Source organism: Dipodomys spectabilis, unplaced genomic scaffold, assembly GCF_019054845.1.
Source record: "Dipodomys spectabilis isolate Male_0828 unplaced genomic scaffold, ASM1905484v1 ptg000067l, whole genome shotgun sequence".
Taxonomy (NCBI): Eukaryota; Metazoa; Chordata; class Mammalia; order Rodentia; family Heteromyidae; genus Dipodomys; species Dipodomys spectabilis.
Window position 1 is genome coordinate 6,068,723 of NW_024870744.1, and position 14,938 is coordinate 6,083,660.

The 14,938-nt window shown below is 58.6% G+C and overlaps 1 protein-coding gene across 1 annotated transcript; it reads left to right on the forward strand.

The window, feature by feature from the left end:
- The first annotated feature begins 3,652 nt into the window (after positions 1-3,652).
- Positions 3,653-6,620, forward strand: LOC122109075 (histo-blood group ABO system transferase 2-like). The gene is made up of 3 exons (XM_042681272.1): positions 3,653-3,687; positions 4,215-4,349; positions 5,930-6,620. Exons 1-3 carry the CDS (start codon positions 3,653-3,655, stop codon positions 6,618-6,620), a joined length of 861 nt encoding a protein of 286 aa, XP_042537206.1.
- Positions 6,621-14,938: the final 8,318 nt, after the last annotated feature.

A 14,938-nucleotide genomic window follows, 5' to 3' on the forward strand; every position in this document is an offset into this window, starting at 1 on the left:
GGGAGAGGAGAGGCGGGGCCTGGGAGATGAGAGGCGGGGCCTGGGAGAGGAGAGACGGGGCCTGGGAGAGGGGAGGAGGGGCCTGGGAGAGGAGAGGCGGGGCCGGGGACAGGGGAGGATGGGCCTGGGAGAAGAGAGGCGGGGCCGGGGAGTGGAGAGGCGGGGCCTGGGAGAGGAGAGGCGGGGCCGGGGAGAGGAGAGGCAGGGCCGGGTAGAAGTGGCTCACACCTGCAATCCTAGCTACTCAGGAGGATGAGATCTGAGAATCACCGTTTGGAGCTCCCCACAGCAGATCAGTCCATTAGACGCCATCTCCAAAATAATCAGCAAAAATAAGGGCTGGGGGTGTGGCCCAAGTGCTCCAGTGCTGGCTGAGCAAGCCAGGGAGCCGGAATGTGGCCTGGGTTCCAACCTCAGTGCAGGCCAAATACACAAATGAGAGGTCAGGTGTTCCCTGCCTGGTTCCTTGGTTTCCCAGAAGCTAGTCGGAGTTATATGTTTCATGGCTGGAGGAGTAGGAAACAGTAAGGTAAAGGGAGTTGAAAGGACTGATTTTGGGGCCTGAGCCAATAATAGGTGGTGGTGTGTGTGGTGTTCAGTAAGCCTTTCCAAGAAGGCCTGTTAGCGGTATTTGAACTCTTCCTCTTCCTCCCTCCCCCCTTTTGTCTTTCTCTCCCTCCCTCCCTCCCTCCCTCCTTCCCTTTCTTCCTTCCTTCCTTCCTTCTTTTCTCTGACTTCATCCTTTCCTTTCTTCCTTTCTTTTTTCCTAAGCTGGGACTTGAACTCAGTACCTGACACTTTTGCTCCTTCCCTAGCACTCTCCCAACTGAGCCACGTCCCCAACCCCAATATTCCAACTCTTAACCATGGAAACTCCTGACTTTCATAGCTCAGTGACCAGCGCGGGCCCAGCATGCGCAGGTTCCTCACAGGAAGTCAAAGGAAATAGATGCCGGGAGGGGTGAGGGAAGGCGGGGGAGCAGCTGAACTTCCCACTCTGTGTTTCAGGAAAACTGAAGCACTACTTGCTTCACCCCGGAACCCTTCTCCTGATGACTCTCACTCTGGTTTTCTTCAGGTAAGAAGCTAGGATTGGCAGTGGCCCGCCGGAGCCGGGTGGGGCCCTAGGCTGCCTTCCACACCACAATCCCAGCAGGATGAGGGTGCTGCCACCCTCAGTTGGGCTAGATGGTGTGTCCAGCCTGTCCTGGCCTGTGCCCTTGGCCCTCACAGTGATGCCCATTTTCCTTCCACTTGGTCGGGGGCTCTGGGCTGGGTGGTTGGCCTGGGGAAGGGGAGGAAGGCCAGTCTGAGCAGAGGGTTGGGCCCAGGCAGCGGACCCCTGCAGGCCTGCATCCTGAGCAGCTGTCTCTGCCCACTTCCTTCTCTTAGCTATGGGTTCTGGACCCCCAGCAGACAGGCACAGGGAGGCCTGGGAGCTGAGTCCAGGTGAGTGAGGCTGAGGGATGGAGGAGGGCCTGTGTGCCCTGTGCTGGGAGCCTGACCTGTGTGTCCCATCCGGCAGCCTTTGTCACCTCAGTTGCCCTAAAGCGTTGCCTGCCTGTCCCCCTTTGTCCTCAGCTCCCATCTGACCTCCAGCCCCGACCCTGGGCTCCCCTGGCTCTCTGGGCCGTCCATCTGAGGATCCTCTTGAGAGCATGGCTTTGCCTTCCACCCTCCTGCCTCACCCCTGTACCAGGTGGTCCCCAGGTCCTCAGCTGCCTTTCTGTGTCTCCCACATCCATGGGCTTCTCTTTGCCTTCTCAGCCCTGCCGAGCCAAAGCTGTTCTGTGTGTGGGGAGGGGGCTGGGCACCCCCGCCCGGGCCTGATCTGGGCAGTGGGACTTCCCCTGCGTTGCTCTGCCTTCCTCTCCTGCAGTCAGCGAGACCGCGGGGCTCAGCTCACGCGCGCTCAGCACATGCAATGTCTGCTTCCTTGAACCAGCGGCACTCAACTGACTTTTTGTTAAATTACAAAACATTTTTGCCTGGTCAAGGCTCATACCTGTACCCCTAGCTACTCAGAAGCCTGAGATCTGAGGATTGTGGTTCAAAGCCAGCCTGGGCAGGAAAGTCCCTGAGACTCTTATCTCCAATAAACCACCAGAAAATCTGCAAGTGGTGTTGTGGCTTAAGTGGTAGAGCGCTAGCCTTGAGCTGAAGAGCTGAGGGACAGCACCCAGCCCCACAACTACCAAAAACAAAACAAAACAAAAACTTTTTTAACACTTTAAAAATGGTTATTATAAAGGTAATGTAAGATGCGTTACAGTTACATAAGTCAGATAATGAGTAGATTTTACTTTGGCAATGTCACCCCTTCCCTCTCTGTCTCCCTGATTTTCCCTCCCGTCCCTACCCACAAGTTGTAGAGTTCAATTTCAACGCAGTGTCCAGTGAGTACCACTGCTGAAATTGTTTATCCTTTGTCCCTCCATTTCTATGCCCCCTTTTCCCTCCCAAAGACAGATAAATGAATAACCAAGACAAAAACAAAACAAAACCAGCAATGAAGAAATAAACGTCTTGTTTCCATTTCCTGGAGTTCATTTTGATAAACATTAGTTTATCTGATCAGATGCACATAGGCATTGTGCCTTTGTGTTCACCTGACTCAAAGAGGAATACTCCCAGGCTGGTGTAACTAGGACTCAAACTTTGTGTGTGTGTGTGTGTGTCTGTGTGTGTGTCTGTGTCTGAGTCTGTATATGTCTGTGTCTGTATCCGTGTCTGTGTGTTTGTCTGTTTGTGTGTCCGTGTCTGTGTCATTGAGTTTATGTGTATGCCAGTACTGATGTTTGAACTCGGGGTTTAAGCACTGTCCCTTAGCTTTTTCACTCAAGGCTAGCTCACTACCACTTGAACTACAGCTCCACGTCTGGCTTTTGGTGGCTAACTAGAGATAAACATCTCAGACTTTCCTGGCCAGGCTGTGTTTGAACTGCGATCCTCAGATCTCAGCCTCCTGAGTAGCTGTGATTTCAGGCCTGAGCCGCTGCACCAGCAGGTTTTGCCCTTTTGTGAGTGGCGTGATTTTGTCACCTGTGTCATCAGGGTTCATCCCTGCTGCAGCCTGCACTGCGCTTCCCTGCCCTTTCCATGCGGACTACCTACTCCCAGAGCCATCACGGGAAGAAAATGGTGGCTGCTGCAGGCTCTGCCCTGTGGGCTCCTCGTCTGTGGGGTCCGCTGCTCCCAGTGTCACAGGCCTGGCATGGACAGGGTTTCCTGCCACCTTTGAGGCTGGTCTCTGACAAACTGAGATTGGAGGCCTGGGCTCTGGGTGCCACAGAAAGTGCCACAGGCCAGTCTGAGGCGCAGGAGAGCTGGTGTGGGCATCTCATGGTTCCTTGGGGCAGAGATTGCTGCTCAGCACCCCCCCCCCCCCCGCAGAGTTACAGGAGCCACTAGGCCCCTCCCTGCCTGCAGCATGGGTCCACCAGCCCTGTGTTCCTTGGGTGCTTGGTTCCTCTCCCACATTGCAAAGACAAATTAGAGAAGCCTCATACCTCAGCCCCTCCACCAGCTCTGGCTCTGGGTGATGTGGGGTGTAGCCCGCACAGCCGGTGAAGGACGGCTCCCCACGCCCCACAGCCCCGTGGGACGAGGGTCCCGAGTGACTCCTGTGCACACTTGTGTTTTGGTTTTCAGGATGGTGTATCCCCAGCCGATGGCTCTGACGCTCGCGTGAGTAAATGGACTGTCGCTGCAAGGGGCGCAGGGGTCTGTGGCAAAGATATGCACAGGCAGTTTCTTTGGGCTGGCTTGTGGCTTGGCTACCATGCGTGAAGCCTCCACAGGGCAGGAAAAAGCAACAAAGAAACGCTCTAGATTTTCTTGGATTAGTGCTCAATGTTCTGTTTCCTGTTATTTCTTTTTTTTCTTTTTGTATTGGAGGTTGACCTGAGGACCCCAGAGGATCTGTTCTGTTTCTTTGACTTGAGTTTCTAGCAGAGTCACGGGTTCCCTAAGGGGTGCTTGGGTGGGGTGAGGACAACTCCAAGCCTTGCCAGCAGATCTCAGCTCCTTCTGCAGCAGCAGGGCCGACATTCGGGGATGGCTGCTGCCTGGTCCCCTCGAGTCTGATTTGCCTCTGGTTGGTCTCCTGGTGACGGCCAGGTCTGCCTGTGGGAGGACAGAGGCAGCCGGGGAGAGGGCAGGTACGGCGGTGGGCACACATTGCACACCGAGTGTGGCTCTCTTTCTCTGTGCAGTAGGAGAGACGTCCTTGTCCTGACGCCATGGCTGGCTCCCATCATCTGGGAGGGGACCTTCAACATTGACATCTTGAATGAGCAGTTCCGGCTTCAGAACATCACCGTGGGATTATCTGTGTTTGCCGTCAAAAAGTAAGAGATGGCGCAGGGTGGAGGGTGGAGGCCTGGGGACACCCGGAAAGTTCCTTCACTCCATGACCTTCCTGGGCCCCTATTGCTCAGCCGCTGGTCAAGCCCAGTGCCATTTCCCCTGACAGCTGGTGCCCGGTCTCCTCCCTCTATCCCCTCAGCCAGGGGTGGCTGCACCCCCTCTGCTAGAGGAGGCAGCGGAGAGGAGGGAGGAGCCTGGCTTCCTCTGGGAGCAGCAGGAGCATGGTGCCGGCCAAGCTGGGGCCCCTGCTTTACACTCGGATGTCAGGCAGGGCTAAGGCGCCGGTCAGCAGACCATCTGACTGCAGGCCCTGGGCTTGGCAGTCCATCTGTGGACCCCAGGGGTGCTGGTGGGACCAGCTGGATGGGAGCTAGTGAGCAAGCTGCCTCAGGCCCAGCTGCCCTGTGGAGGCTGTGGAGAAAGGCCTGGGTGCAGGAATGGGCCCTGGGGTGGAGATGGAAGCTCGTGCCCATCACAGAGCAGCAGCAGCATTGTGCAGAAAGACCCTAGGACAGCCCTAGGCTGCCACCACCTCACCAGCTGGGACTTGAGGCGGTGGTGGCTGGCAGGAGGGTCTCAGAAGGGCACAGATGCAGCATGAGCACTCTGGTCCCACTGCCGGGGACTAGAGCAGCACCCAGCACAAAAGCCCTGCTGCCACGTTTGGCCACGCTGTCTCCCTGGGACCCGGTGTGGGCCCAGCAGACACCAGCAGGTGCTGAGCCCGCGGGAAGGCGGCCGGCCACCCCACCGCTGTCCGCTGGGGCTGAAGCCTCGGTGGCTGCGCTTGGTGCCCTGAGAAGGATTCATTGAGGAGCCCGTGCGGTGTGGGTACGAAGGGTGAGCGTGGGCAGCAAGTGGAGAGCCCTGTCCCGTGGCAGAGGTCCAGTCCCTGGGCAGTCTTGAGGGAGGACCGGCCATGAGGCAGGCGGAAACTTCCTGAGCTACAGCTCTTGCTCTTGGAGCTAAGACCCGGGTGTGAGCAAACGCTGGTGGGTCTGCCCCTTCTTCCTCAAGTGCCCATCTGCCTGGCCTGCCTGCCCTTCCGAGTCCCACTCCCTGCGCTTCCTGAGGATCCAAGGCCTAGAAATGGTTTGCTGAGGCCATTGTCTGAAGGCTACTTCATGCTGTGAAGGAAGGGCTGGGTGTAGAGACTCTTCCTTCCCTAAGATGGGGCTGAGGGACAGGCCCACAGGAGGGGAGACAGTATGCAGACCTAGGGGTGCTGTACAGCTTCCCTGGAGTCCCAGGGTCCCCAGCCAGGTGTCCTGGAGCCCCAGGGATGATGGCCAGGTGTCCTGGAGCCCCAGGTGTCCAGCAGCGTGGCAAAGACACCTTTAGGATGCAGGTGTGTCGCTCAGTCTGGCATATGCCACAGAACGGTGGGGCCACAGGAAGCCTCCAGCTCCAACTCAGGTCTGCTGTGGACTGTGGGATGCTGGTGGTCCCCATCTCTGACAGAGCAGGGTGATTGGCAGGAGAGGGTGGGTTCCGCTGGACCCGGGTGGGTTCCGACTCCGGGCCCAGCCACACCTCCCCCACCCCTCGTCCTCCCTTGCAGGTACATCACCTTCCTGAGGCTGTTCCTGGAGTCTGCGGAGCAGCACTTCATGGTGGGCTACCGTGTCACCTACTACGTGTTCACCGACCGGCCCGCAGACGTGCCCCAGGTGGGGCTCGGGCCGGGGCGGCGGCTGGCGGTGCTGCCCGCGCCCAGCTACCCGCGCTGGCAGGACGTGTCCATGCGCCGCATGCAGATGATCAGCCAGTTCTTGGAGCAGCCCTCCCGGCAGGAGATGGATTATCTGGTGTGCGCCGACGTGGACATGAAGTTCCAAGACCACGTGGGCGTGGAGATCCTGACCCCACTCTTCGGCACCCTGCACCCCGGCTTCTACACGAGCAAGCGCGATGCCTTCACCTACGAACGCCGGCCCCAGTCCCAGGCCTACATCCCCCACGACCAGGGGGACTTCTACTACATGGGGGCCTTCTTTGGGGGGTCAGTGGCGGAGGTGCACCGGCTCACCAAGGCCTGTCATGAGGCCATGGCGGTCGACCGGGCCAACAACATCGAGGCTGTGTGGCATGACGAGAGCCACCTGAACAAGTACCTGCTGCTCCGCAAGCCCACCAAGGTGCTGTCCCCGGAGTACCTGTGGGACCTGCACATGCAGCCCTGGCCCTCCGTGCTGAAGAAGCTGCGGTTTGTCGCCGTACACAAGAATCACCAGGAAATCCGGAACCGCTAGCGGGACTGGAGGGCGGTGGTCAGCGACACCAAGGGCATGCAGCCCGTGCTGCCCTGGAAGGCTTTTAGAGAAAAGGCTTAGTGCCAACCTTCCTTTGACACTAGAAGTTGCTGAAGCTCCCCTCCCCCATCTCCACACCTCCGTCTCCCCTGTCCTCCCAAGGCCAGCAGGCAGGCCAGGCACCAACTCGCTACAGAGACAGGCCTGGTACTCGGGTGCAAGTCGGGGCCTCTAGGATGGATGACCTTGCCATCGGCCCCCACTGTGTGTCCTCCACTCTCCAGGCAGGTGGTCGCAGCCCCTCCACAGAAGATGGATTAAGTCAGGGGCTGAAGAGCCTGGGGCTGGGCCGTCTTCAGCCTCAGGCTGTTTTCCTGCTCCTCTCTGAGTTCTGGTAGCAGAGTAGACGCTGGAGGACGTCCTTCTTGCCATGCTGTGTGGGGAGGCTTCGCGGTGAGGCTTCGGGTCAATGATGGCCTGGAGAGGTCATGGCCTCTGCCCAGCCCCGAGGAGGCCGTAGCCAGCTGCCCCCGTCCCTGGGCCTGAACTTAGAGCCTGGATGCTGTCCTGAGCTTTTGTGCCCAAGGCTAGCACTCTACTTTTTGAGCCACTGCTCTACTTACAGCTTTTTGGTGGTTAATTGGAGGTAAAGAGTCTCATGGACTTTCCTTCCTAGCAAGATTTGAACTGCAGTCCTCATATCTCAGCCTTCTGAGTAGCAAGGATTGCAGGCGTGAGCTACTGGTGCCTGGCAATATCTTGTTTTACCTTGTGGTTCTCTTGTGACATTGATGTGGAATGTTTTTACGTAATTACTTACCATTTGTGAATTTGTGGGGGGTTCTAGAGATTGAACCCAACCCCTCATGCTTGCTAGGAAAGATCTCTAAAACTGGAGCCATATCTCCAACCCACCTCTGCCCAAGTTTTAGTTGGTTTGCTTTTTATCATTGGATTTGGAGAGTTCTCTGTGTAATTCATACAAGTTTTTTTATCATTCTGTGTTTCACATTTCTACATTGGGCTTGACTTTTAATTCTCAATAAAATCTTTCATCAAGCAAAATGGCATTTTTTGTTTTGTTTCATTTTGTTTTATTTCATGGATCCTGGGGCGTAAACCCTGGGCCTGGACACTGATCTTGAGCACTTGTGTTCCAGACTACTTTTGTACAAATTGAGTCACAGCTCTACTGTCAGCTTTCTGTGGCTAATTGGAGATAAGAGTCTCATGGAACTTTCTTGCTGAGTTGGCTTGATACTGTGGTCCTCAAATCTCAGCCTGTGAGCCACCGATACCTGGCTAGAATTATTGCATTAATTTTTGTGCCAGTAATGGAGCTTGAACTCAGGTCCTCCAGGTCTCAATTGGCTTTTCCACTCAAGGCTAGCACTCTGCCACCTGAACCACACCCCCACTATTGTTTTGCTGGACGAATGGAGGTAAGAATCTGTCTCATGGACTTTCCTGGCATACACTGTGATCCTCAGATCTCAGCCTCCTGAGTATCTGAGATTACAAGTGTGAGCTCATCAGCACCTGGCTAGTGTTTAATGAAGTTTATGGGTTATAGTGTGGGACTTGTACCTGAGACAGCACTGCCAAGGTCACTTAGTCACAAGGTCATCTTGTGACACCTTCTAGGAGTTGATGCATGAGCAGGTGTCTGTTCTGCTGTGAGTATTTTTGCAAAGTGTGTGTGTGTGTATGTTTGTGTGTGTCTATGTGTTATGTGAGAGACAGAGACAGAGAAACAGAGAGACAGAGAAAGAGAGATGCTTGAGGACTCCATGTCTATCTGTTCCTTCCTCAACACCTACAGGGAGGTGGCGGACACCCCGCAGGTCCTGGACCTGCTGTTCATAAGGTGAGGGCCAACTCCAATCGCATGGGAGCCCTCACCTGCAGTGGCAGCCTTGAGAATGGAGCTGGTTGGCGCTTGCCAGTGCGTGGAGAATCACGCAGGGAAATCACAGGCTGGCACCATGCAGGGTCCTGTCCAGGGCTGTGGGCCCTGCTCTGTGACTCTGCTTCTCTGAGGCCGCAGACAAAGTAGTGTGTCTGCTTGGCCAGAGGGAAGCGATTCTCTCTGTGAGGAGGGACCCAACCTAGGTGTGGACAGAGCAGGGCTGGCAGGGCAGAGGGAGGGCGTCTGGGCTGCCAGGATCATCAGGCAGCGGCGGCTTGTGCGCATCGTGGCACATAGGAAGGAACTCCAGGGGTAGGGCTGCTTTCCAGTCCCTGAGCAGAGTGGAGAGAGAAGAGCGGGGAGCTGCCGGCTGCCCCGGGCTGGCCAGTGACGCTCAAATCCTCACCAGGTTCAGCACTTGTGAAGCGCCCACGGGCCCCTCCGGACAGACGGACACCCTCGCCCACTCCTGCGAGGATGTCATCCCTCGGGACCAGCTCTGTCAGTGAGTGGGCTTTGGTCTCCTTGGAGGGCGCGTGGCTCCACAGTGGTGACAAATGTGTGTGTGTGGGGGGCGCAGGAGGGAGGGCTGGGCCAACTCCGGAGCCCTCGCCTCTTGTGCTTGTCCCTAGAGCCTTGAGCTGTGGGGCTCCTGCTGGAGCCAGGAGGAAGACAGCAGGCTGGTGGGGGTGTTTTGAGCAGGGGTAGAGGCTGGGACTCAGGGCTGAGACCCCCACTCCCACCGCCATGTACATCCATCGTCCACAGAGCCCGTGCCATGCAGGCTTCTCCCAGCACACCATGATTCCCAGAGTAGGGCCAGGGTCATCTGTGCTTGGTCACAGCCCTCAGCAGGTGTGAGGCGTGTGTGTCACAGCGCAGGGCCATGCTATGGCACCCACACACAGAAGGAGAACCGTGTGGATGTAGCCAGACCACGCAGTGGGGCCCATGGGGAATGAGGCAGCAGACTCCCCACAGATGTGCAGCAGAACCCTATGAGTGCCAGGCTGGGCAACAAGCCGTGTTGCGGACCAGCGTGTAGAGGCCCAGGGGAGAGAGGCAGAAGGGTTTCGAAGGTATTTAGGAGGACAGAGCTGATGGCACAGCATTTGGTCGTGGATCTCTCCCTTGAGTTTCTCTTCAGGCCTTTCCTGGGCCAGCCTGTCACTGGTGCCACAGCCCCAAGGTGCTGGTGTTGGGTGTGCTGGTCTCTGCAAGGACTGCCACCATCCCAGGGGCGAGAGGGAGACCAGCGGCCATGCTGGCCTGGAGTCCAAGTCTGCTCCCCACCCATCTGCCCCTAGTGCCATCACGTGCCTCCTGGGCTCCTGGCTGGACTTGCATCCGGAGGACTTCCTGGCCCCCGCACAGCTTCCCTGCCTCCAGCGCCTCCTGACTCACCTGAGGCTGCATATGCCGGACTCTGACATGGAGCGCCATGTCTCCCATGTCCTGGCACAGCTGGGGATCGAGACACCCAGCCAGGACGAAGCTACGGGTGCACAGCCTGGGCCTGAGACACAGCCCGTGCAGGCGTGGAAGGGGCAGGGCAGCCCTGGGAGGAGGCTCCCACATTCCATGGGCCAGCAGCCAGAGGAAACCTGAGGCCAACGGTGGGCTCAGGAGGGAGGTTGAGCTTCATCAGAGACTGTGGCCGCCAGGCCAGGGGGTGGAGCAGCATGGGGTTCCCAGGCGGAGGCCCCTGCGGCCTTGAATGTGGCCTGCAGTCCTGGGGGAGCCAGAGCCCCCTGTGTGGAGGAAGAGCCGGCTTCCACATCAGCTCTGGGGCCGAGTCCTGATGGGGCCAGAACTGCCAGGGGAGGAGCAGAGTCACCTGCCAGCTTGACTTCAGCGCTCAGCGCCCAGGGAGCAGCCGCGGCCGGAGCTCAGCTGGACCCCATTGCACCCTGGCTGTGGGGCCCAGTGTGGAGGAAACAGCAGTGTCTGCTGAGGAGATGGAGCCAGGGGACAGCTTGGCTCCTGTGCTGGGGCCCCAGCGAGCAGCAGAACCTGTTGCTGGGGAGGAGCCAGTGTCCATCTCCGCTCCAGGTCCTGAACAAGCCACCTTCAGTGCAGACCCGCAGATGCTTCTGCGCTTGGCTGAGCTGCTTTTCCTCATTGGAGCGCCAGCTGTGCTGCTCTCGCTGGTGGCAATTGTGATTGTGCTGCTGTGGGTGTTCAGAGAAGTAAGATCTATGCCTTTGGAGGGCAGTGATGACGGAGCTCCACCGAGGAGCACTGACAGCGAGCCGTGCCACCTCGGCTGCCGGTCTCACTCCCTGAGAAGCCAGCTTCAGAGCTGAGCACAAGATGTTTGTCACCCTGGTCCAAATCCTGTTTCTTGCAGGAGGAGCATTTAGGGGGCTTTTTTAATCTAGGGCTACTAATGGTGGGTTTTTGTGCAGTAAGAGCACTAGGCCCTTGCTCAGACTTCGGTCCATTGTGCCCCTTGGCTGAGGAGCACAGCACTTCGCTTGCAGACAAGGAGCTCAGCTTCACCACAGCCCCATGTCTTAATCCCCAAGGAGTAGCCTCCATTGTTGAGCTGGATGTGCTTGTCACCTTGACACTGCTGCCCTACTTCACAGGAGTACCACATCTGCTGCTCTTTGTCATCGGAATACCCATCTGGAGCGCTGTGTGGGGAGAGCACTAGGTGCTTGTGCACAGTCCCAGCCATCTGCCAACTTGGCTGTGGTGCACAGTGGTCACAGAGCACCAGCCTCCATGGCTGCGGCAGAGCCACCTGTCACCTCGGCTCCAGGAGTCAGTCCTGGAGATCCAGGCTCCAGGGCGGAGCTGGAGGTTTATCTGCCCTTGCAGAGCATGATTGCTCTGGACCTAACACCAGTTGTTCCCCTGTGTGTTGGAGCATCTGCTGTGCCTACTAGAAGGAAGGGCACCCCGAAGACCAGCAGGGAATGCTGAGGCAGAGCCAGCCTCTACTTGTGCTGGTCTTTTCGGTCCCACCCAAGTCAGCTTCAATGCAGAGCTGGAGCCGCTGCTTCTCTTGGCTGTGCAGCTTTTTCTGGAAGGAGCGCCAGATGAGCTCATTTTGCTGGTGGGACTCCTGACACTCTGGAGATGCCTGGTGAGAGCACTAGGCTCTTGTGCCACATGGGAGGCAGCTTCCACCAAGTCTCCCGTGCCCAGTGCAGACGGAGCCCCAGTGAGGAGCACTGACAGCGAGCCGTGTGCCACCTCGGCTCCCGTGCTCACTCCCGGAGAAGCCCACGTCAGAGCTGAGTTAGGGTTATTTGTCACCCTGACTCTGATCCAGTTTCTGTTAGCAAGACCAGCTGGGGTGCTCTCTGTTCTAGGGATATTTACCACACTACTATGTGTGGTGAGAGGACTAGGTGCTTGTGCACAATCTGAGCCATCTGCTAACATAGCCATGCTGCACAGCGGTCATGGAGCACCAGCCTCCAGGGCTGCCTCAGAGCCACCTGTCACCTCGGCTCCAGGGGTCAGTCCTAGAGAACCAGGCTCCTGGGCGGAGCTTGGATCCTTCTGCTCTTGGCCATGATGATTTCCCTGGTGCCAACCCCAGCTCTGGCACTGTGTTTTGGAGGAAGTTCAGTACTGGTGCTCAGGCCTGAGGACCCAGCAGTCTCCGGGTGTGAGAGCATCTTGTCCCACCTAGAAGCCAGTGGTGGGCGTCCAGACCCCACCAGCTCCCAATGCTGAGATGGAGGCCCTTCTCGGCTCAGCTCCACTGCTCCACCCAGAGCGAGCACCAGGCACCAGTACTGCCATCGAGCCCGCAGTCCTCACCAGGAGCACTCCTCCAACTTGGCTCCCTCTGCTTTTTGGGAATCAGAGCCAGATCAAGCATCATTTCTGACCCAAGAAGCTTGCCAGCCTCCCGTGTTGCCAGAGAGTGCGGGCAGCGTGCAGATGCCTCGGTTCTTCTCTGTCCTTCCCCACTGGGCGGCAGCGCTGGGCTGGGCAGAGCTGGGTATGGTGGGGGCGGGTTTCCGGTAACTTCTGCTTTCTGGGCCCCTGCTTCCTTCCCCTGGGGCCATGGTTTGTGGTCCCATCCGAGCTCCAGCATGCCTAGCACCTCGTTGTGTAGGAGCACTTGCTCAAGTGCAACCCTGGAGAGGAGCTGAGCCCCCGCCCCTCCCAGGAGCTGTGCGGAATCAAGCACTGGGCCAGACACAGGGGCAGCCAGGGCGCAGCCCACCCTGTGGGCCAGTGGACCTGTGGAGCCCCAGTGCTCATTAGGCAGGCACCTGCTGTGCACCCATGGCTGTCCAGGCTAGTCTTGGGATGGGCCTCGTCCTAGGGCTAGTTCCTGTGCAAGTGGACTAGGAGACAGACATGAGATGGCTGGGCCAGGGCCCGAAGGGGTGGCCTGGGATGTGCCGGTCTCTGGGAGGACTCAGAAGACTTAGGGAGAACAGTGCTCTCCTTGCCCACCTTGGAATCCTGATGGTCCCTTGGGGACTGGGTGGAATGGAGGGTCAGCACCGCAGACCCAGAGCCTCCCAGTGGCTGCAGTGTCTTCCTCCGTGCTCTGAGCTCCATGCCTGCTGTGGGCTCGGATGTGGGCCTGGGCCGGGGCCTGTGGAGTGTGTGTGACGGGACCTGGTGACCTCGGCGCTCTTCCCCAGGAGCTGTTGCAGAAGGCAGTGCCCAGCCTCTGCCTGGGCTCCATCTGGTCCCAGAGGCACAGCAGGTTGAGGAGCACTTGGCCCCCACCATCCGGGCCGCCGTGGCCCACGCGAACAACGTGTGCTCCTGCGCAATCACCACCTGTGTTGAATTCCTCAGCATGAAGGCGCCAGACAGCACGCGGGTGGTGGCACCTCAGATCCAGGAGGCCGTGGTATGCTGCAGGCTGTGCTGCCCAGGGCCTCTCCCTCTCCCTGCGCCTTTCTCCTGTCTGGGTGTGGGCAGTGTGGTCACAGACCTGTGTGGAGCCCAGATCCTCCTGGCCAGGCCCGTGCTTCCCAGGCCCAGCCTCTCTCAGGCCCCTCCCTGGCTGGCTGCTCTCTGGGTCCTGCCACTCAGCCAGTGGCAGGCCAAATCTTCTGGGTTGGCGGGAGTCCCTGCTCAAGTTGTTCCGCTCTAGCAGGCCTCTTTCTGCCAGGCCTCTGCTCAAGGGCCAGGGCAGGAGGTGGCCGCAGTGCCAGGCAAGGCTCAGGCAATCTTCCTCCCCAGGATGCAGAACCCTGTGGAACTTCTCACTGCACGCCATGGTCTCTGCCCTGCAGACGGCAGCCATCCTCCGCCTGGACAGGACTTGGCAGATCTGCAGGTGGGCCCCTGACTCCTCAGGAGATGCTCTGCCAGCACACAGGGCAGCCACGCCCTCTCCAAACCCTGGCCTCCAGGGTGGGCTGGGGAAGCCGGCTGGGCCGGTGCTACCTTGGTTCAGCCAGGGCAATCCTCGGCGGGCGTATGGCAGCTCCTTTCCGCCTGAATTTCCCGACACAGAATGGGTGCTGGCGCACAGCCACACGGGCACAAGCACACAAGAGGGCACAGGGGCTGTGCAGGGTGTCTGGTGGCCACACATCTCTTTCCAGTTGAGCAGAGTACAGCTGCCTGGTGGGTTGAGTGGCACAGCATTGTGCCAGGACGATGAATCCACTCCCGGCCTGTGGGTCCCTGGAGCTCCGTAAAACTCTTTGGAGCCTCTTGTGTGGGCTGATGGGAGGCTGGCCTCCCACACAAAATGGAGTCCAACTGCCTCCCCTCCCCCTCCCAACTGTCACCTTCTCTCTGCCCCTCTGCAGAGCCAGCTTGCTTTCATTTCCCAAGCTGGCAGGCAGGATTTCTGCAGTAAAAAGGACTCCAAGAGCAGAGAGCTGCTGCGAAAGGTATGGGAGGAGGAGGGGAAGGCAGAGGGCAGAGGTGGATGGCGCTCAGGCGGGAATCAGCGCCCTGCTGCTGGGGTGTGTGAAGCGTGGCTTGCTCTTCTCTTGGGGAGGAAGGCAAAGGAGGATTCTGTGAGGCCCTTATGCAGGTTGGGCCCGTGGAGCCCTAGCAGCCTGTGGGCATGGGATGCTGTGGGGAAACACGGTAGTCCTCGGAAGCAGGGAGCCCAGGACTGAGGACTGCTCCTCCCCGAGGGCCCCAGCATCCCACTGGTTGCCAAATGTGCTGTAGGCCCGGGGTATGTGGCAGCCCTTCCCAAACCATGCTGGGCTGACTCCGGGATGCCTCCGACTGGCTCGAGGTACTGTCCAGAAGAGGCCTGCTCTGACGAGGGGCTTTCAGGGCTGCCCCTGGGGCACCTAGGGCCCTCTGGGCTCGGTGCAAACCTCCAGACTTAGCACGACCACCTGCAAGCACTGCGGGGCTCTGAGGTCTTGGCGGGAGCAGAGGCTGCGCATGCTCTCACGCGAGCTGAGCGGTCCTAGCACACAGCAGCAGCTGTGGACTGCCCAGGGCC